Genomic DNA, 19,499 nt, shown 5'->3' with positions numbered 1-19,499 from the left:
GGTGGTAGGGAACCAAGCTTTAATCATGAATAATGCTTTGTCCTTAATCATTCTTCCATTGCAAGACAAAGCTCATCACTTCACTCCCTCACACTTCAACTCTCAGTCACCTCCAAAAATCCCTCTCTTCCAATTTTGCTCCAAAAGATCGCCATAGATTAATCACCAAAGCTTCCAAGTTCACTTCAAGATCAAATCCTCCACCAAATCAACATAAACACCTTTCAATTCTTGAAGATTTCAAGAGGACCGTGGGGTTTGGTTTGAAGAGTGAGAAAGGAAAACTTTGATCTTTGTTTAATCTTGGGTAAGTGATTCTTATTTTCATAGATCTAGATTGTATGATGTTATATGTGAGTATATAATCTTGAGCATTTAAAGAATTTGAGATGAGATTTTGGTGAATTTCGTAGGCCTACTGACCTACTGTGATCGACGGTTTTTCGATGTCTAATAACTTTGAAACTTTTATAGAAAGTCCCTACATGAGTCTTGAGTACCCTGGTAAAATTTCAAGCCATTCCAACTTCGTTTGATATTTCTTTAAAATGAAAAACCCAAACTGCACATTACTACCGAGAATTTCAGAGAACAGGGGAAAGAGTCATTCATTTCAGTAGTTTCCTTTGTGATCTAGCTTTCCAAATTTTTATGGTATTAACTTTATTGTGTTAGATAGATATCCACCAAAGTTGAGTCCTGTTTGACAACGTTTACTATTTTTCAAAAATCCAAGTTTTCGATTGCTCAAAACTGCCGAATATGGTAGATCGTGGTAAAAACGTCATATCTCTCAAACCACTTGGAGTTTTCAACTCTACTGTTTTTTATATGAAACTAGACTTGAAGATCTTTCTTTCGGTATGAGTATCGAGTCCAGGAGATGTCGGGGTCAGAACAGATTAAATTTTAAAGTTGAATCAGTGTAAAAACAAAGCATGTTTTAATGATGTTTGATTGTGATTCTTATGTGCTTTATGTGATTGTGGCCTATGTGTTTGAATGAGATTAGATGAGCCTTATATGAGAGATAAATCCAGACTTAGAACCATGATTTTCTTGAAACCTATCCTTGAACTTAAGGATTTGAGATGAGTGGAGAGTTTATATAGAGTTGAGTAAGGAGATAGAATATGAGATTAATTGTTTATGTGATTTATTTTTCAACACTACTACAAAAGTTTACATACATAACAGTGAATAGATAACGGTTTTTTTCAAAAACCGTTATGTATGAGCGCACTTTTAGGAATAGATAACGGTTTTGCGAAAATCCGTTATCTATGTACTGTTGTCTAAATGCATAGATAACGGTTTGAACAAATGCGTTATGTTTTTGCGTTATCTATAAGTTGCATACATAACGGTATTACAAAACCGTTGTACCACCGTTATCTATGACCATCTTTTATAACAGTAATTTACAACGGTTTTTGAGCCGTTATGTATAAGAGTCATTTACAACGGTTTCTGAACCGTTATGTATGAGCGTCTCTAAAAACTGTTATGTATAATTTTTTTTATTAATTTTTTTAAAATAATTTTCTACATTCTTATATTATATTAAAAAATAACAAATAAATTATTTATCCTAAAATTTGAATTTATTCCTAGATATAGACTTTGAAAAATAAAAATTCATAACATTTTTTATTTTATCAACACTTATATAAAATGTAAATTAAAAATCTAAATTAGAAATCTAAATACCAAAAATTGAATATTAAAAGTGAAAAAAAGAAAAAAATTTAGGAAATTTAGAAATTAACCCCTCCTCCCAAACTAGAAGCCCTAGTTCTCTCGACTCTCTCTCTCCCCTCTCGACTCCGCCGCCGGCGCCGCTGCCCCGAGCCAGCCCGTCGCCGCTGTCACGACCGGCCTTAATTAGAGATAATTAATCCGGGAAATCGTGACTAGGGAAGGGATTTAAGAAGCGGGGTTTAGAAAGGGCACATTTGACTCATTCATAACTCGATTATAGACATTAATATCGAGCATTAATTCTTGAAATAAAATTTAAGACATTGAAGCATTGACGCATATAATTAAAAAAAATACTCGATGAACCCGAGTAAGCATTAGATATTTCTTTGAAGAGTAATTGGCATATAGTTATAGACTTGACTAAATCATAATCAGTGTTTGCAGCGGAAGGCAAGACTGAGATACATGTATGCAGACACATATCCTTTCTGAGCCTATTCTAAGTTCGACAAAAGCTCCACTCAGCAACACTTCATCGTTCATCACAGCTCAACCTGCACATTCATAAACATATGCAGGGCTAAGTACAAAAGTACTTAGTGGGCAGTTGCCAAAAACTAAATTATAAGCTTAACATTTTATCATCAACCACAGCATCATATAAGCGACATGAATCTTCTTTCAAGTTCTTTGCATACTATCATTTTCAAATTCATAAATAGCGTAAGTGCATTCCTCATCATCAAAAGTCATATCAATAAGCATCGTGTCGTGAGGAAGATCCTCAACGAACACAGGCATCGCGCCGTGAGGGAGGCCTCCCTCAGCGGACGTGGCATCGTACTGTTGAGGGAGGCCTCCCCCAACAGACGCTAGCATCGTACCGTTGAGGGAGGCCTTCCTCAACGGACGTTTGACCGGCCAACCCTCTCATTGACTCACGGTCGCGTTGCATATATAAATATATATCCTGACAAGATAGCTATCCGCTCAGGAATCGATTTCGTTAACATCATCACATAAGCATTAGATAATAAGCATAAAGCATTAAAGCGTAACTCACATAGGCGTTAAATAATAAGCGTAAAGCATTAAAGCGTAACAAAGCGTGAACCACATAGGCGCGTAACAAAGCGTAACTCACTTAAGCGTAAATCACTTAAAAGCGTAACAAAGCATAAATAATAAATAATAAAAATTTAAGTCGTAATTAAGCGTAAATAGCATAGCGTATATTATTAAAGCGTGACAAGCGTAGATAATAAAGAGAAATAAAGTTTTAACTCATTTAAGCATAATAAAGTAAATAGCATAGTGTAAATTATTAAAGCGTAACAAAGCATAAATTACATAGGCGTAAATAGTATAAACAGCATAGCGTAAATCATTTAGCGTGAAGCATAATAAAGCTTAACTCATTTAGGCATAATAAAGCATAAAACTTGCATAGTTCTTTAATAGCATTTTATCTTACGCGTAAGAAATTGCCCACCTGATAGCAAGGTTTTGCTAAGGTACTGTGACTCCTTGAGTAATTCTTACTCTCGCGTTTGACCTTAATCACGAGAATATAAAATAAGACATTGGCTCGAAAAAAATTCTCAATTAATGAGAAAGCGTAATTTAACTGTGCATGAATCTTGTATGCATGAACTAATCTTCTGAGCGATAATCGGGAATTCTACTATTAATCCTCGTTAATAGATTTAGCTAATTCTCGTCTAGCGTGGTCGAATAGAACTTTAAAATCCTTAATATGAATTATTTTGAATCATTTCATCTCAACAAAACTGTAGAGACTCAACTTCAACTAATAAACTGCTTTGACTCCGAACTCATATGGAGTCTAATTTTATATCAATAGAAACCTCTTTGAATCTAGTTTAATTGAAAAAAAAGTATGTTGAAAAACTCCAAGTAGTTTAAGAGATATAACGATTTTCCCATCGCCTACCAGATTCGGCAGTTTCTGCCAACTGAAAGTCCAGATTTTTGAAAAATAGCAAACGTTACCGGAATGACCTAAAATTGTATATGCAGTTAGCTAACACATATATCGTTATACAATAAAAATTTGAGAGCTAAATATCAACATATGGTTACTGAAATAATTAACCTAATCATCTTCCTCATGACAGTTTCAGCAGATACTGGCAGTAGACATCTTGAATTTTAAAAGGGTAGTAAACAAAGTTCAAATGACATGAAACTTTGTACGAATATTCACCACACTCCCATCTATACCCCAGAAATTTCCCATAATATAATAGAAACGGGAATGCATCGAAATAAGGGCGTCAACTTACCCCTGTCCAAGTGAGCACTAATGGAAGTTGTTCACCGGGGGTTTTTCTGGTCGTCGTTCCGCGATGGTGTTTAGCCGCGAAGGTCTACGACTTAGTCTTCCTCGTGCGAGGTAGATCAGGCTACACAACGGTGGTTTCTCGATCCTTTTTCATCGTAAGGATAGTGAGAAACGAAGGCCGTAAGTTGGCCGGTGGCTAAGTCGGGAATTCGACGTTGGCCTCCGAAGGATATTGCGGCCTTTGGTCAGGCAAATACAAAGAAGGCTTCGGCCTTTCGATTGTTGGATTTGGTAGCCTGAAGATGGAGGAACAAGTACACGTTCCTGGTTCACGTCCTAGTGGCTGGTCGGCGAAGAAACGGGCCGACGAAGGGAGCTCACTTGAGCTCTTGCAATTAAGAAACTTAAGATTTTACGATAATGGGGTATTGCTTTTGCGGAAGTGGAATAGGTGTGGTGACGAGTATTGAACTGATAACTTGTGAATATATAGAGGAATTTCTGCAGACAACAGAATCAAAATGGTGGAAATTTTTTTGGTACCGGGAGTTGCAACTTTTGAAGATTTGCATGCTGCAATTGTTGAAATTTGCATCATTTGACAATTGTGATCTTGTCGTGAAATTTCTTCCTTGGCGTGCTGAAGCTTTTGAAAATTGAAGATGAATAGTTGTAGTAATGATATGATGAAGGGGTTGGTGTAATAGTGTAGTGATTCGACTATTTATCGTGATCTAATTTCTCATAGTTCGTACTTGTTTCTGTAATAATTCTCTAATTCTCGATAATTAAGTACTCGTCGTATTTATCTAAATTAAATCCTCAGACTTGGGATTTAATACTTGAAAGTCGGAATTAATTCACGACTTCCAAGTAAATAATAGAAATAATATTTCTATCGCATATAAATTAATAACTTGACTTTGCTAAGTCAGTTATTAAACTGGAAAATAAATTATTGAATGATTCAATAATTCAATTGCGATCATATCACGCAATGGCATCAAATTCAGATTTCTGAGCTGAATTAGTTGATAACTAAACACTGGATTTACCGTAACTGAAGAGGCAATATAACAATTATTGCAATCACTGGTCTTAATAAAAAAATAAAAATAAAAGAGCGGGCTACTACATACTACCTCCCTTAACAAAAATTTCGTCCCGAAATTTGCATACTCCGAGATGCTTAAGGTAACTAATTTGTCCCTTATCTTCTACACTTCTTGATCGCAAATTATTTCAAGTATCTCGATCATTTTGGGTTCTTCCGGTATGGCATTATGGTTTCTGCGATTGTTATTGCTTCTCACAGAGCGACCCCTCTTAGGCGGTATTCTGATAGCAGGGATGTGTCAATTAGTACACTCTAGCATAATCTAATACAAGCCTCAAAAGAATTCTTGTAAGGTCAACTTATTATAACTTGTAAACAAGTCATGACTTCAATGACAACATTGATGTAATAAGCTTTAAGGGTCATTAGCATCTCAAATCCATGAGTCATAAAAATTCTTAAGCATATAATATCACATCATCTAAATTGGATACTTAGGCATAAGTCATGGAGATTTATAGCGGCTATAAAATCACGAGTTTAAAAAAATTTATTCTATACGTATCACTTATCTTGTTGTCCTCACTATAGTCACCAAAAGATACAGTCGAATTTCTTGTATGTTTGCTTCTATGTTCTGTCGTAGTGGTGATCTCATATCTTAATAGCTCTATGTTCATAGGGACTCTTACCATAGGCATACTTAACCGTGCTTGCGTAAATCATTTCCTTCAAACATAACATAGCTATTGACAGTTACACACTTTGTTATTACGATAATTCGCACTTTTCGTAAACATTAACTCAAAACATGGAAGAGCTTACCATTCTGCTTCGTTGAGTGTGATGCGATGAAGTGCTGAGCTTTGTCGATTGAACTCTAGACACTTTAGTGTTCCATTCTAATTTTGGCTTAAATAAACTCTTAGACTCAGAGCAAACGAACTGCTCTGATACCATTCTGTCACGACCGGCCTTAATTAGAGATAATTAATCCGGGAAATCGTGACTAGGGAAGGGATTTAAGAAGCGGGGTTTAGAAAGGGCACATTTGACTCATTCATAACTCGATTATAGACATTAATATCTAGCATTAATTCTTGAAATAAAATTTAAGACATTGAAGCATTGACGCATATAATTAAAAAAAAATACTCGATGAACCTGAGTAAGCATTAGATATTTCTTTGAAGAGTAATTGGCATATAGTTATAGACTTGACTAAATCATAATCAGTGTTTGCAGCGGAAGGCAAGACTGAGATACATGTATGCAGACACATATCCTTTCTGAGCCTATTCTAAGTTCGACAAAAGCTCCACTCAGCAACACTTCATCGTTTATCACAGCTCAGCCTGCACATTCATAAACATATGCAGGGCTAAGTACAAAAGTACTTAGTGGGCAGTTGCCAAAAACTAAATTATAAGCTTAACATTTTATCATCAACCACAGCATCATATAAGCGACATGAATCTTCTTTCAAGTTCTTTGCATACTATCATTTTCAAATTCATAAATAGCGTAAGTGCATTCCTCATCATCAAAAGTCATATCAATAAACATCGTGTCGTGAGGAAGATCCTCAACGAACACAGGCATCGCGCCGTGAGGGAGGCCTCCCTCAGCGGACGTGGCATCGTACTGTTGAGGGAGGCCTCCCCCAACAGACGCTAGCATCGTACCGTTGAGGGAGGCCTCCCTCAACGGACGTTTGACCGGCCAACCCTCTCATTGACTCACGGTCGCGTTGCATATATAAATATATATCCTGACAAGATAGCTATCCGCTCAGGAATCGATTTCGTTAACATCATCACATAAGCATTAGATAATAAGCATAAAGCATTAAAGCGTAACTCACATAGGCGTTAAATAATAAGCGTAAAGCATTAAAGCGTAACAAAGCGTGAACCACATAGGCGCGTAACAAAGCGTAAATCACTTAAAAGCGTAACAAAGCATAAATAATAAATAATAAAAATTTAAGTCGTAATTAAGCGTAAATAGCATAGCGTATATTATTAAAGCGTGACAAGCGTAGATAATAAAGAGAAATAAAGTTTTAACTCATTTAAGCATAATAAAGTAAATAGCATAGTGTAAATTATTAAAGCGTAACAAAGCATAAATTACATAGGCGTAAATAGTATAAACAGCATAGCGTAAATCATTTAGCGTGAAGCATAATAAAGCTTAACTCATTTAGGCATAATAAAGCATAAAACTTGCATAGTTCTTTAATAGCATTTTATCTTACGCGTAAGAAATTGCCCACCTGATAGCAAGGTTTTGCTAAGGTACTGTGACTCCTTGAGTAATTCTTACTCTCGCGTTTGACCTTAATCACGAGAATATAAAATAAGACATTGGCTCGAAAAAAATTCTCAATTAATGAGAAAGCGTAATTTAACTGTGCATGAATCTTGTATGCATGAACTAATCTTCTGAGCGATAATCGGGAATTCTACTATTAATCCTCGTTAATAGATTTAGCTAATTCTCGTCTAGCGTGGTCGAATAGAACTTTAAAATCCTTAATATGAATTATTTTGAATCATTTCATCTCAACAAAACTGTAGAGACTCAACTTCAACTAATAAACTGCTTTGACTCCGAACTCATATGGAGTCTAATTTTATATCAATAGAAACCTCTTTGAGTCTAGTTTAATTGAAAAAAAAGTATGTTGAAAAACTCCAAGTAGTTTAAGAGATATAACGATTTTCCCATCGCCTACCAGATTCGGCAGTTTCTGCCAACTGAAAGTCCAGATTTTTGAAAAATAGCAAACGTTACCGGAATGACCTAACATTGTATATGCAGTTAGCTAACACATATATCGTTATACAATAAAAATTTGAGAGCTAAATATCAACATATGGTTACTGAAATAATTAACCTAATCATCTTCCTCATGACAGTTTCAGCAGATACTGGCAGTAGACATCTTGAATTTTAAAAGGGTAGTAAACAAAGTTCAAATGACATGAAACTTTGTACGAATATTCACCACACTCCCATCTATACCCCAGAAATTTCCCATAATATAATAGAAACGGGAATGCATCGAAATAAGGGCGTCAACTTACCCCTGTCCAAGTGAGCACTAATGGAAGTTGTTCACCGGGGGTTTTTCTGGTCGTCGTTCCGCGATGGTGTTTAGCCGCGAAGGTCTACGACTTAGTCTTCCTCGTGCGAGGTAGATCAGGCTACACAACGGTGGTTTCTCGATCCTTTTTCGTCGTAAGGATAGTGAGAAACGAAGGCCGTAAGTTGGCCGGTGGCTAAGTCGGGAATTCGACGTTGGCCTCCGAAGGATATTGCGGCCTTTGGTCAGGCAAATACAAAGAAGGCTTCGGCCTTTCGATTGTTGGATTTGGTAGCCTGAAGATGGAGGAACAAGTACACGTTCCTGGTTCACGTCCTAGTGGCTGGTCGGCGAAGAAACGGGCCGACGAAGGGAGCTCACTTGAGCTCTTGCAATTAAGAAACTTAAGATTTTACGATAATGGGGTATTGCTTTTGCAGAAGTGGAATAGGTGTGGTGACGAGTATTGAACTGATAACTTGTGAATATATAGAGGAATTTCTGCAGACAACAGAATCAAAATGGTGGAAATTTTTTTGGTACCGGGAGTTGCAACTTTTGAAGATTTGCATGCTGCAATTGTTGAAATTTGCATCATTTGACAATTGTGATCTTGTCGTGAAATTTCTTCCTTGGCATGCTGAAGCTTTTGAAAATTGAAGATGAATAGTTGTAGTAATGATATGATGAAGGGGTTGGTGTAATAGTGTAGTGATTCGACTATTTATCGTGATCTAATTTCTCATAGTTCGTACTTGTTTCTGTAATAATTCTCTAATTCTCGATAATTAAGTACTCGTCGTATTTATCTAAATTAAATCCTCAGACTTGGGATTTAATACTTGAAAGTCGGAATTAATTCACGACTTCCAAGTAAATAATAGAAATAATATTTCTATCGCATATAAATTAATAACTTGACTTTGCTAAGTCAGTTATTAAACTGGAAAATAAATTATTGAATGATTCAATAATTCAATTGCGATCATATCACGCAATGGCATCAAATTCAGATTTCTGAGCTGAATTAGTTGATAACTAAACACTGGATTTACCGTAACTGAAGAGGCAATATAACAATTATTGCAATCACTGGTCTTAATAAAAAAATAAAAATAAAAGAGCGGGCTACTACAGCCGCCCACCCTTGTCGCGCTGCGTCGCGCCGCTGCCGCCCACCCTCGCTACGTCTCATCTCCTCCCCAAATCTCTCTCTCACTTCGCGATCTCTCCCTCTTTGAGAGATAGTCGCCGCCGCTGCCGAGGCAAGTTCCGGCCATAGAAGCACGCCCCCCCTCTGTCTTCCCCGGCCGCAGCAACGTCAGCCACCAAGCTCGTCGCACTTCCCTCGTCTCCCTGTTAATCTCCTCTCTCTCTGACTCAAATGCACGCACACCATACCGCGCCTGAAATCCTAGATCTATAATCTACAGCCACCTCCCTGTCGATTCCCGTCTACCGCACGGCGGGAAGGCCGCCGCCTCCGAGCTCAGCCCAAAGCCCCCTCTGCTCTCCATACTCCGGCGACAACAGCGACTCCTTGTCGCCGCCGTGCCCTAGCTTCAATCCGCCGCTGAACTTCCTCTTCCGTGCCCTAGCTTCAATCCGCCGCTTCAATCTATACTACTTTGGGTGAATGAAGAAGCTAACTCTTGCTCACCGTGCAGGTATGAATATATCGAGAATCACCTATTGGGTTCGCCTCAATATACAATTCACAGTATAGCTCCTTACCAGTCAAAAGACATTGAGAAAGCAGAGGAGCTAACTTTTGGAGGGAGCACTCTAGGAAATAGCAATAGTGAAAACTACATCCAATCATTCTTGCTACTCTTTGTAAGTCAAAATTATTCATTCTCAATGATAAGGTACTTTGTTGAACTGAATTTGAGATTGAGAGTGAAACTAGAGTGATGTAATGTTCAAAGTATTTTCTGCTGCAGCTTTTTATCTACCACAAGTAAGTTAATCTGAATTCTACATATACATACTACGATTAAGTATGTACTTCTTTGTTTTGGGCGACAGATTAATGATCATTTGCCTGCGGTTTATCTGTGCAAGTGAGTTCATTTGCTCAGGTGCTTGACACAACTGCGATGCTCAGTGTTGTTCCCCCAAGATACAAGTGGACTGGTGGAGAGATTGGTTTCTCCACAGCTATTGGCAAGCAAGATACAAGAGCCTTCCATTGTAAGTCTTGAATTTCTTTATTATCATTTCAACCAAGTGAATTGGCTTGAGTATGTCTTTTTAATTAAGAATAAGCTAATCACTCATCTTAACTACACATGTATTTACTGTAATTGGCTATCTATGAGTAGAACTAGGAAGACTCTAATCCTTAGTAATTAATATAAGTTATGCTTATCGTGCATTTACTTCTTAGCATGAACTTGTTAGAGAACGACTCTGATGCTGAGGCAAGCCACGAAATTATGGCTATGAACTATGCAGGTACCACTTCACCATTGTTAGAAATGTTATTTTTTCATTTGAGTATTTGTAATAATTTTTATTCATCATGACACATTTAAGAAGACAATCTATGGTATCATTTTGGCAATACTGTTCTGAAGAGTATCTTTCTTGATCTGTGCTGTTAGTAATTTAGTATTCTATTTTGTAGTTGGCAACTGATCCTACTTGATAGTATGGTAAATAATGTGAACAAATCTCATCCACTTCGATGTATTAAACTACTTTTGTGGTTATCACTTACAAGTTATGTCAAACTAGCAAATATCCAGCTCAACTGCCGACTCTCCTTTGCCAGCAGGTTAAAATAGGCATGAACTTTTTTTTTTCTTTAAGTTGCAGTTGGGTTTTGTACGAGACTGTGTGGAGAAGGCTAGGGTATCTACCTTTCTGGATCTTGACTATTGCAATTTTATGCTTTTACAGGTTGAGGTGGCTGTAGTGTTGGTGCTTAAAAATGGAGAATTCCGGAGCGGTGGAGGGAATCGAATACTGGCTGCAGTGGCAGGTACTGCTTTGCGCCTTCGCCTTTATCGCCATGGCTTACTTGCTCTACGAGACTGTTGCTGCCTTCGGATTCTTCGTCTTCTTTTTCTACACTCAGTCAGTAACTCCTCTCTCTCTCTGCCTCCCTCACACACACACACACTTGAATTTTAACTCAAAATTGCATGATTGTTATCCAGGTGGACGTTTGCACTGGTGGTAGTATACTTTGCGGTTCGTACATCTCTTCTTTGATTGCATTTGTAGTGTAAATTTGAGTTGTAGGGTTTGAGCTTTTTCTGTTGCAGATTGCTACTGTGGTCTCGATTCGGGGATGTAGGAGGAAACCCATTCAGACTGGGGAGAAGGATAATTTACTGAAAAAAGGACACGGAAGAGAAGCTTGGATTTCTAGAAAATCTACTGCAAATCATCTATCAAGTTAGTTATCCCATTCAACATGGCCCATGTTTTTGCATCTCTGCTCTACTAGCGTTCCATAAGCTACAACTTGATGTGGAAAATAGCTGTTTGTTCTTAAATTTAAGAGTAGCTTAGAGAATTACCCACGGCCAATGGCTGATGGCTATCCCAATTTCTCGAGAATACTAATGGAAGTGTTAATCACAAATGTTTATTTGGCATGATACATTGCATACTCTGTTATTTCTTTTTCTGATACAATTGCTTTATTGCAATGACTTAACTGCTGGTTTATCATGAGATCGATGGTTTCCACATAACCTGATTTATATATGTTGTCGTTAACACTGGGTAACTAATTAGTTTCACAGTTATTGTTGCAGTTTTAACTGGCTCACTGCGAGTAATTTCTGTTAATCCATTCTTTGAGGAGACAAGGTTTTTTTTTTTTTTTCTTAACATGATTTCGTGCGAGTCGAGCTCTTTCCTCAGTGCCTATACCACATTATATTTTGAATCTCTTATTCTTATTCAATTATGTAAAATAATTCTGAGCAAAAATACGGATCTTCAAGATATAGAGTGTGGTGACTAAGAAAGAATCGTTTACTTAAGCTTTTCATGAAACTACAGGCCAAATAAATACATTTAAAACTTTTTGTAATTGTTCAAAGGATTTATTGTTGCTTAGTGTGAAACTGTTTCGATTGTTCAAAGGATTTATTGTTGCTTAGTGAACATTGAGATCTTGAAGATTACTTATGTAACTCACATGTTGCCGGATTTTTTTAATTCTCCAGTTCATTATTGTGATTGAGTTTATCATCTTGGCGGATCAAGTAGATGGGAGTCGATGAGCTATGAGGACTACTACAAACGAGAAGGCTGAAGCAGAGAACGTCGTTTCAAATGTCTAGCAAGTTGCGCGCATTTGTAATATTTTTTAATTAAACATCTAGCTAAATAGAATATATGTGAAGTTTTCATTATATTTGGATGATAATGTATGAATATTTTGGATGATATATAATATTGTTATTGTTGATTTTATCATTTTGTCGTTTTATAAAAATTGCAAAATATACTACAATTATATAAAGTGCAAAAAAATTGTTATAAAAGGTGCAAAAACCGTTATGTATAAGCATTATAGATAACGGTTTCATACCGTTATGTATAGAAAAAAACTGTTAACTATGATAGGAAAAAAAACAAAAAAAATACAAAACATAACGGAAAAATCCTCATACATAACGGTATAAACCGTTATGTATAATCATTATAGATAACGGTTTCATACCGTTATGTATAGAAAAAAACTGTTAACTATGATAGGAAAAAAAACAAAAAAAATACAAAACATAACGGAAAAATCCTCATACATAACGGTATAAACCGTTATGTATAATCATTATAGATAACGGTTTCATACCGTTATGTATGAGCGTCTCGTACCGTTATCTATTCTCACATACATAACGGTTTTTAAACCGTTGTCTATGATACGTATCATAGATAACACCACTATACACAACAGTTTTTTTGCTCATAGATAACGGATAAAATCCGTTATCTATGAGCGTTTTTCTAGTAGTGCAAGGATTGGGTTGAGAATGTTTTATATTATACTCTTAGCTTTCTAAATGATATTAAGTTTAAGGATATTGAATTCTTTTATTTCGTTTGTTATGTGGTTAGTCGATGTTATGTTGGTTTTTGATTGTTTTAATCGAAACGACTTATGGATGCTAGAACCCTAAAATACTAAAAGATACCCTAGACACGTAGAATTAGACTTTGTCTTGTGACAATTTTCTTCACGAACTTACCGACTCTTCATCAATAAGGGTCCGGGCGACAGGAAATGAAGCCGAAGAAGAAGCGACTCCACGCTAGCTTAAGAACGTTTGAGGTGGGCATTATTTTATTATTACGTATATAGAGATCCCCTGTGTGACGTAGGCCTCATATGCGAATATATATGCATGATATGTTTTGACTATTTATTCAGTTCTTATGAAATGCTTATATGTTTAATGCCCTTTATGAAAATGAAAATGTTATGAAAATGAAATGTTTATGAAATGATTGACTGCCAAAATGTTTATGTTTTTATATGTATCCTATCTGTGTTGGTTCGCCAACTTTAAAGGAAATCCAATTGGGATCCTATGCTAGACAAAGGTCGCTAGCTAGGGTTAACGTGTACACTCATGGAGATCGCGAGTCGCTTGCGACCGGTATTGGCGTCCGTGGTAAGGAGGCCTCCTTCCCGGCGCGTGATAGAAAGGACAGATATGGATCATATAGACTGAAAATGGGATGCATCCATCTTTATGAAAATGAACGAAATGTTTTAGTAAGCGCAGGTCATTTATGAAAACCCCTGTGTGTTACTGTTATGGCAGTTCAATTTATATATGTATGCATGTTGTATTTCGGCTTATGTCACTGAGTATTTTTATACTCAGCCCTGCATGTATTTCTAAATGTGCAGGTTGAGCAAGCGATGGAATGGATCGGTGTTGAGCGGATTTCTCTTTTGATGTTTATGTAATGAAACCTTGAGTATGCATCTCCATATGCATAACTCACACGTTTTTCCGCTGCAAACACTCTGACTTATTTATCATTTCTACTTGAACTTATTACTACTTCATTTTAATTAACTTTCATTTGGGGTCTAGTCGTTATGGCAGGCTCGTTTGTTAATTACCCAAGTGGTTATATATATATATATATATATATATATATACCACTAGTTTGTTGTTATTAATGATGGTTATTTAGTAGATTCCCTTTAATTTCCGTTTCTTATTGTTCACCCCAAGTCATAACCCCGGTTAACCCGTCATTGGGATAGTGGGCTGTGACAGCCCCACAAGCCTACAACTTTTGACAAAGGTGTAGATGAATAGTGTTGCAACAGTTACTTTGGAAGAAATTGAGCAACCTCAACTTTGGCTGCAAGCCTACCATTCCTTTTCTCCAATTGCGGCAGTTATCTTCAACAATTGCTGCTGAAGTTTGCAGCAAACTTCAACAAACAACGGCCCAAAATTTCCTATAAATTGCAGTGAGTTCTGCAGAAGGAAAAATGTGCAGAGTGGAGAGAAAAGTGAGGCAACAAGAGAGAGTTTGGTGAGTGCTTTTTGAGAGAAGAAAATTGTGAGGAAAAATCATAGGATTTTTCATCTCTCTTAAAATAGTAGCTCAGTCCTCTTGTGTTTTCCAAGTTATTAAACTTGAGATTTGTGTTTCCCCTATTTTGTGTAGGGAGAATTTTTTTTTTGTAAGCCTACTATATACATAGTGGAAGATTTCTAGACTACGGTCTCGTGGTTTTTCCCAATTTGGGTTTTCCACGTAAAAATTCTTGTCTCATATTTTCTTATATTTTGCACCAAATATTTTTCTTGGTTTGGATCCCATTTTGTAATCCAGCAAGAGGGAAAAGAATTATCCTGGTTCCGCTGTGCAAGTGTCATTTATTTTGACACTCTTGAATATTTATTCACCACTTTTCCCAACAAGTGGTATCAGAGCTTGTTCAACTGAAATTACATATACAGTGTGTGAGTACAAGTTATAATTGAAGTCTTTGAATATGAATTCAGCAAAAACCCTATTTTTATATCGTGTTGACTGGAAATCGGGCTGAGTCCTTGCTCTGTTTAAGTATGAGTTAAGGAGGCGGCATCCATGGTGGCTCGTCGTCTCCGGCGGCGGCAGACCGCCGTTGTCCTATTTCCGTCCTGGTTGAGGCGAGGCGGAGTTGATCGGCACAGAGAGAGAAAGGGAGAGAGAGAGGGGTCAGAGGGAAGAGAGATGTCGAGGGAGAGGGGCCGCTCGCCGGCGGCAGAGAGACAGCCGAGAGAGAGGGAGCGGCTCTGATACCATGTTAATTTTTTTTTTTTTCATTAGCATAAATTTAGTAGTGCAGAGTCTAAGCTCGGTCAGATATATCATTTGTAATTTAACATGAAGATCTTGAGTTGAGAAAACAAAAGACTGATATGAGTAATTGCTACAGCGGAAGTCTAACATAGGAATTTATCGCTAGCCTCAGCTCCGTCCCGTCAGCACCGGCCAGCCAACCTGGATAGGCAAAGCCTGAAGATCATACACATATAACTTGTCTTGGGAAAGCAGCGCTAATCCCCCTGGTCACAAAGCCTTGATTGAATGAGTTCTGCTATGTTATGTGGTGATCTTGTTTCTGTTTGAACTTTGTTGCTGGGGTTATTTGAATCTGTTTGGTTTATGGTTTCAATCTCTCCTGGCATTTTTTTTTTCCAGGAAATGAAGAACAGGGGCTGCCTTGATTTGGTGAATTGGCTAGGAACGGTTTTGGTTTTGGATTTGGATTATGAACGATGATGATTTGTTTCTGAGTTCCTAGGATTGAACCTGCTCTGATACCATGTTAAAACATGGAATTATCATAATGCATAGAGAAAGATAAAGAGAAGCAAATGATTGTTATTGTATTTCTTGATGATTTCTTTAGATTACAATGCATCCTTTTATAGTGTAAGGATGAATCAAATGTCAAACTAAAATCCCTTAAAATCAAAAGCTAAGATTTTGTCTTTGAATTATTATTCATGATCTTTGAATAATAATCTTTGACTTATTCTTTTTTCTTATTTTCAACAACATGCTCCCTAACGCCAGTCCAAAACGGGGAATAACCCAAATGCATCTTGGCATAACCAAACCGTGACAAATAACGCTTAGCCAGAACAGAAGTGACAAAGTCGCGGCCTTGCACGAGCCTCCAGGCTATCTTCATCAAGAAACTTCTATTCATAGTCAAAAATGACCTAACCCCGAGGCCACCACCCTCCGACCGAGAAGCACAAACCCTAGACCAACTCACCGGACAAGAGGGCTTTTTATCCACATGTCCCGACCAAATAAAATTGCGGCACTTCCTGTCAAGTTTGTAAATGAGCGATTTAGGCCATCTATAGATCATCATAGAGTGAGTAACCGAGCTTTGGACCACAGAACGAACCAAGCAAATTCTGCCAGCCATAGATAAGTGTAACCCCTTCCAGCTGGAAAACTTATTAACGATCTTATCATAAATACCAATCAGGTAAGAAGCACGCATGCGGCCAGAGAAAATCGGGACTCCCAAGTAGATGACCGGCAAAGATCCCATCGCAAAACCAAGCTCACTACTCACACGAGTCTTCATGGTGCTGGAGACCCCCCTCCCAAAGAAAACGTGAGATTTATTCGGGTTACAGATTTGTCTCGAGATATCACCATAGAAATCCAAGATTTCTTTAATTTTGCGAGCGATTTTCTGCGACGCCTTACAGAAGATCAAGATGACATCAACATAAAGCAAGTGAGAAGGAAAACTGACCCCTCTACTGAAATCCATAGGCGCGATGTGGCGAGAGGTCACACAAATGTGAAATAAGTGACTCAACACATCCTCAGCAATGCCAAAGAGAATCGGGGAAGGAGGATCGCCCTGCCTAACCCCCCTGGAACAAGCAAAATAGCCACTCAGCTGGCCATTATAAAGAATGGAAATCCACTCAATGAACTTTCCATGAAAACCATTAACCCTGAACACATTCAGAATAAAATCCCATCTCGTAGTATCAAAAGCTTTCCGAATGTCCACTTTGAACGCCATATTTGAACGTTTGCCAGTGCGATTCATGCAACTAAAACCTTCAGAACCAAGCATGATACAGTCATGGATCGAACGACCTCCAATAAACCCAAATTGATTTGGCGACACCCCCACAGCTGCCACATCACCCAATCTGGTGGCAAGAATTTTGGAAATAATTTTGAAGAAAAAATTCGACAAAATGATAGGTCTCAAATCAGCCACCGTCTCGACTAAATCCTTTTTCGGGATCAAGATTAAGATGCTAGCATTGCAACCTGCAGGCAGATAAGAGTTGAGGAAGAAGGCACGCACAGCAGTAAGAATATCAGAACGGATAATGCTCCAGCAGAATTGAAAAAACTTCCCTGAAAACCCATCAGGACCCGGCGAGCTGTTCGCATCCAAGCTAAAAACTGCAGCCATAATCTCCTCATCATCAGGAATACGAGTAAGCTTTCCGTTTTGCTCATCCGACACAAATTGATCAATAATACCTTCCAGCAAATCCCAATTGACGTTGCTAGGGATTTCTTCTTTAAAAAGATAGGAGAAGTAATCAATAATATGTTGCTGAATATTTCCCCGATCATACGAGACAGCGTCACCAATCTTCAAGTGCTCGATCCTGTGATTTTGCTTACGAAAGCGAATAGCACGATGGAAGAAAGAAGTATTACGGTCACCGTCACTAAGCCAGTGCGATCGACTTTTTTGAAGCAAAAGGTTATTTTTCCTAGCCAGCAGAGAGGACAAACGAGCCTGATGACCGACCTCCTCCTCGAAAAGAATGTCCGTGTAGCCCAAATCAGAAATCCTGTTCTGAACGTCAAGCAAGGAGTGTTGTTCCGAATTGATCTGCATATCCATCTGCCCGAACACATCTTTATTCCATTCCCTGAGATCAGTTCTGAGCCTACGTAGCTTGAACATGACTTTAAATATCGGACAACGGACGTCAGCAATTGCCGCCCAGGAGGACTCCACTCTCTCAAGAAAGTTCGGATGAGAAGTCCACATATTCAAAAAATTGAAACGTCTCCCTTTACCCATCTCGTCGCTGCATTGGAAAATCAAGGGTGAGTGATCAGAGGTCAGCCTAGGAAGCGCATGTGTGTTAATTGAGGCCCACAAGTTCGCAAAACCAATAGAGAAAAGCGCCCTATCCAATCTAGACTCAACGTGTCGAGGAAGTAATCTCCGACCAGACCACGTAAGACGAATGCCAGAGGAAGGAGATTCGATCATATCCGAGGCCTCGATGAAAGCACGAAACTCACTGCAAGAACTTCTCAAAGGTGCCGCCAGACTACGACGTTCATGAGCACCTTTGACAGCGTTGAAATCTCCAATGAAAATTGTGTTTCCGTCAGCAAAAGAAAGAAGATCAGTCCACAAGGCACGTCTAGAAACATGATAATTAGCACCATGCACAACAGCGACTCTAAAATTGTAAGCTTGCCAAACACAATTGGCAATAACTACCTGATCCGAAGAGAGCAAGATCGTAGTCTGAACAGACGGGTTAGTGAGCAACCAGATATTCGACCGCCGAGGTTGTCGACAATTTTGATGGCGAGGGACCAAATTAATCGATCTCCAATAGCTTTGGCGAACTTTATGAAGACTTTTTTTAGGCTCAATAATGCCTACCAATAAAGGCAAAAAGGAACGACAATGCTCCTTAAGAAGAGATTTAGATTCGTCCGAAAAGCCCCGAACGTTCCAAACCAGAAAATTCATAAGAATTATTGGGTGATTCTGGGCTGAGAAGATCCCAGCTCCGCTTCCTTATCCCACCGTTTGTTCGCTACGTTGTCTATAGCATGCAAACTTTCCACGTCCTGAAAATCCACAATGTAGTCACGTGGTTGATGCCCAGCCTCAACTGCCTTCCGGAGACGATTCTTAATACTTTCCTGCTGAAGAAGAAGAACCTTATTGTGATTGCGTGCATTATGATCAATTTTGGGAGGGCGCCCTCTGCCACGTTTCGGTAAGCTCGAGCCCAAGACCTCATTCTTAAACCTTTCCGCCTTAATGTCATTTTCCAAGGCAAGAGTTTTCTTTTCCTTGTCAGAGTGATCAGCCAAAGGACGAGCATGAATGCTCTGCGCAGTCTGCTGACATATGATCTCACGATCCCTTTCTTGTCGCTCTACCTGAATAGAATCTTGATTCAAACCAACTGTCACCTGCTCTGTGACGTCCCCCAACTGTTCGATCCTTTGGTCTACCTGATGAGAAGCTTGAATCAAGCCCGCTGTCACCTTCTCCGTGACTTCCCCCAACTTTTCGATCCTATGCTCCCCAGCAA

General features: G+C 38.3%; 1 protein-coding gene and 1 long non-coding RNA gene across 5 annotated transcripts; both read left to right on the top strand.

Moving 5' to 3' along the window:
- Positions 1 to 14,256, top strand: LOC130999295 (uncharacterized). Its single transcript, XR_009093466.1, has 3 exons — positions 1 to 307; positions 13,392 to 13,456; positions 14,042 to 14,256. It is a non-coding gene; the product is annotated as an uncharacterized LOC130999295 (long non-coding RNA).
- Positions 10,091 to 12,594, top strand: LOC130999294 (uncharacterized). 4 transcript variants are annotated; one of them, XM_057924804.1, is made up of 7 exons: positions 10,091 to 10,350; positions 10,547 to 10,614; positions 10,787 to 10,936; positions 11,062 to 11,238; positions 11,322 to 11,355; positions 11,430 to 11,562; positions 12,345 to 12,594. In XM_057924804.1, the coding sequence occupies exons 4-7, from the start codon at positions 11,093 to 11,095 to the stop codon at positions 12,359 to 12,361; spliced, it is 330 nt and encodes a 109-aa protein (XP_057780787.1). In that variant the 5' UTR covers positions 10,091 to 10,350; positions 10,547 to 10,614; positions 10,787 to 10,936; positions 11,062 to 11,092; the 3' UTR covers positions 12,362 to 12,594. The 4 variants fall into 4 exon arrangements, with proteins under 4 accessions (XP_057780787.1, XP_057780789.1, XP_057780786.1 ...); XM_057924803.1 differs by lacking the exon at positions 10,787 to 10,936 and having other exon boundaries at positions 10,092 to 10,350; XM_057924806.1 differs by lacking the exons at positions 10,547 to 10,614; positions 10,787 to 10,936.
- Positions 14,257 to 19,499: the final 5,243 nt, after the last annotated feature.

The sequence above is a fragment of the Salvia miltiorrhiza genome, chromosome 8 (genome assembly GCF_028751815.1).
Source record: "Salvia miltiorrhiza cultivar Shanhuang (shh) chromosome 8, IMPLAD_Smil_shh, whole genome shotgun sequence".
In the NCBI taxonomy this organism is placed as follows: domain Eukaryota; kingdom Viridiplantae; phylum Streptophyta; class Magnoliopsida; order Lamiales; family Lamiaceae; genus Salvia; species Salvia miltiorrhiza.
This window is presented reverse-complemented; position numbering and strand designations above follow the sequence as displayed.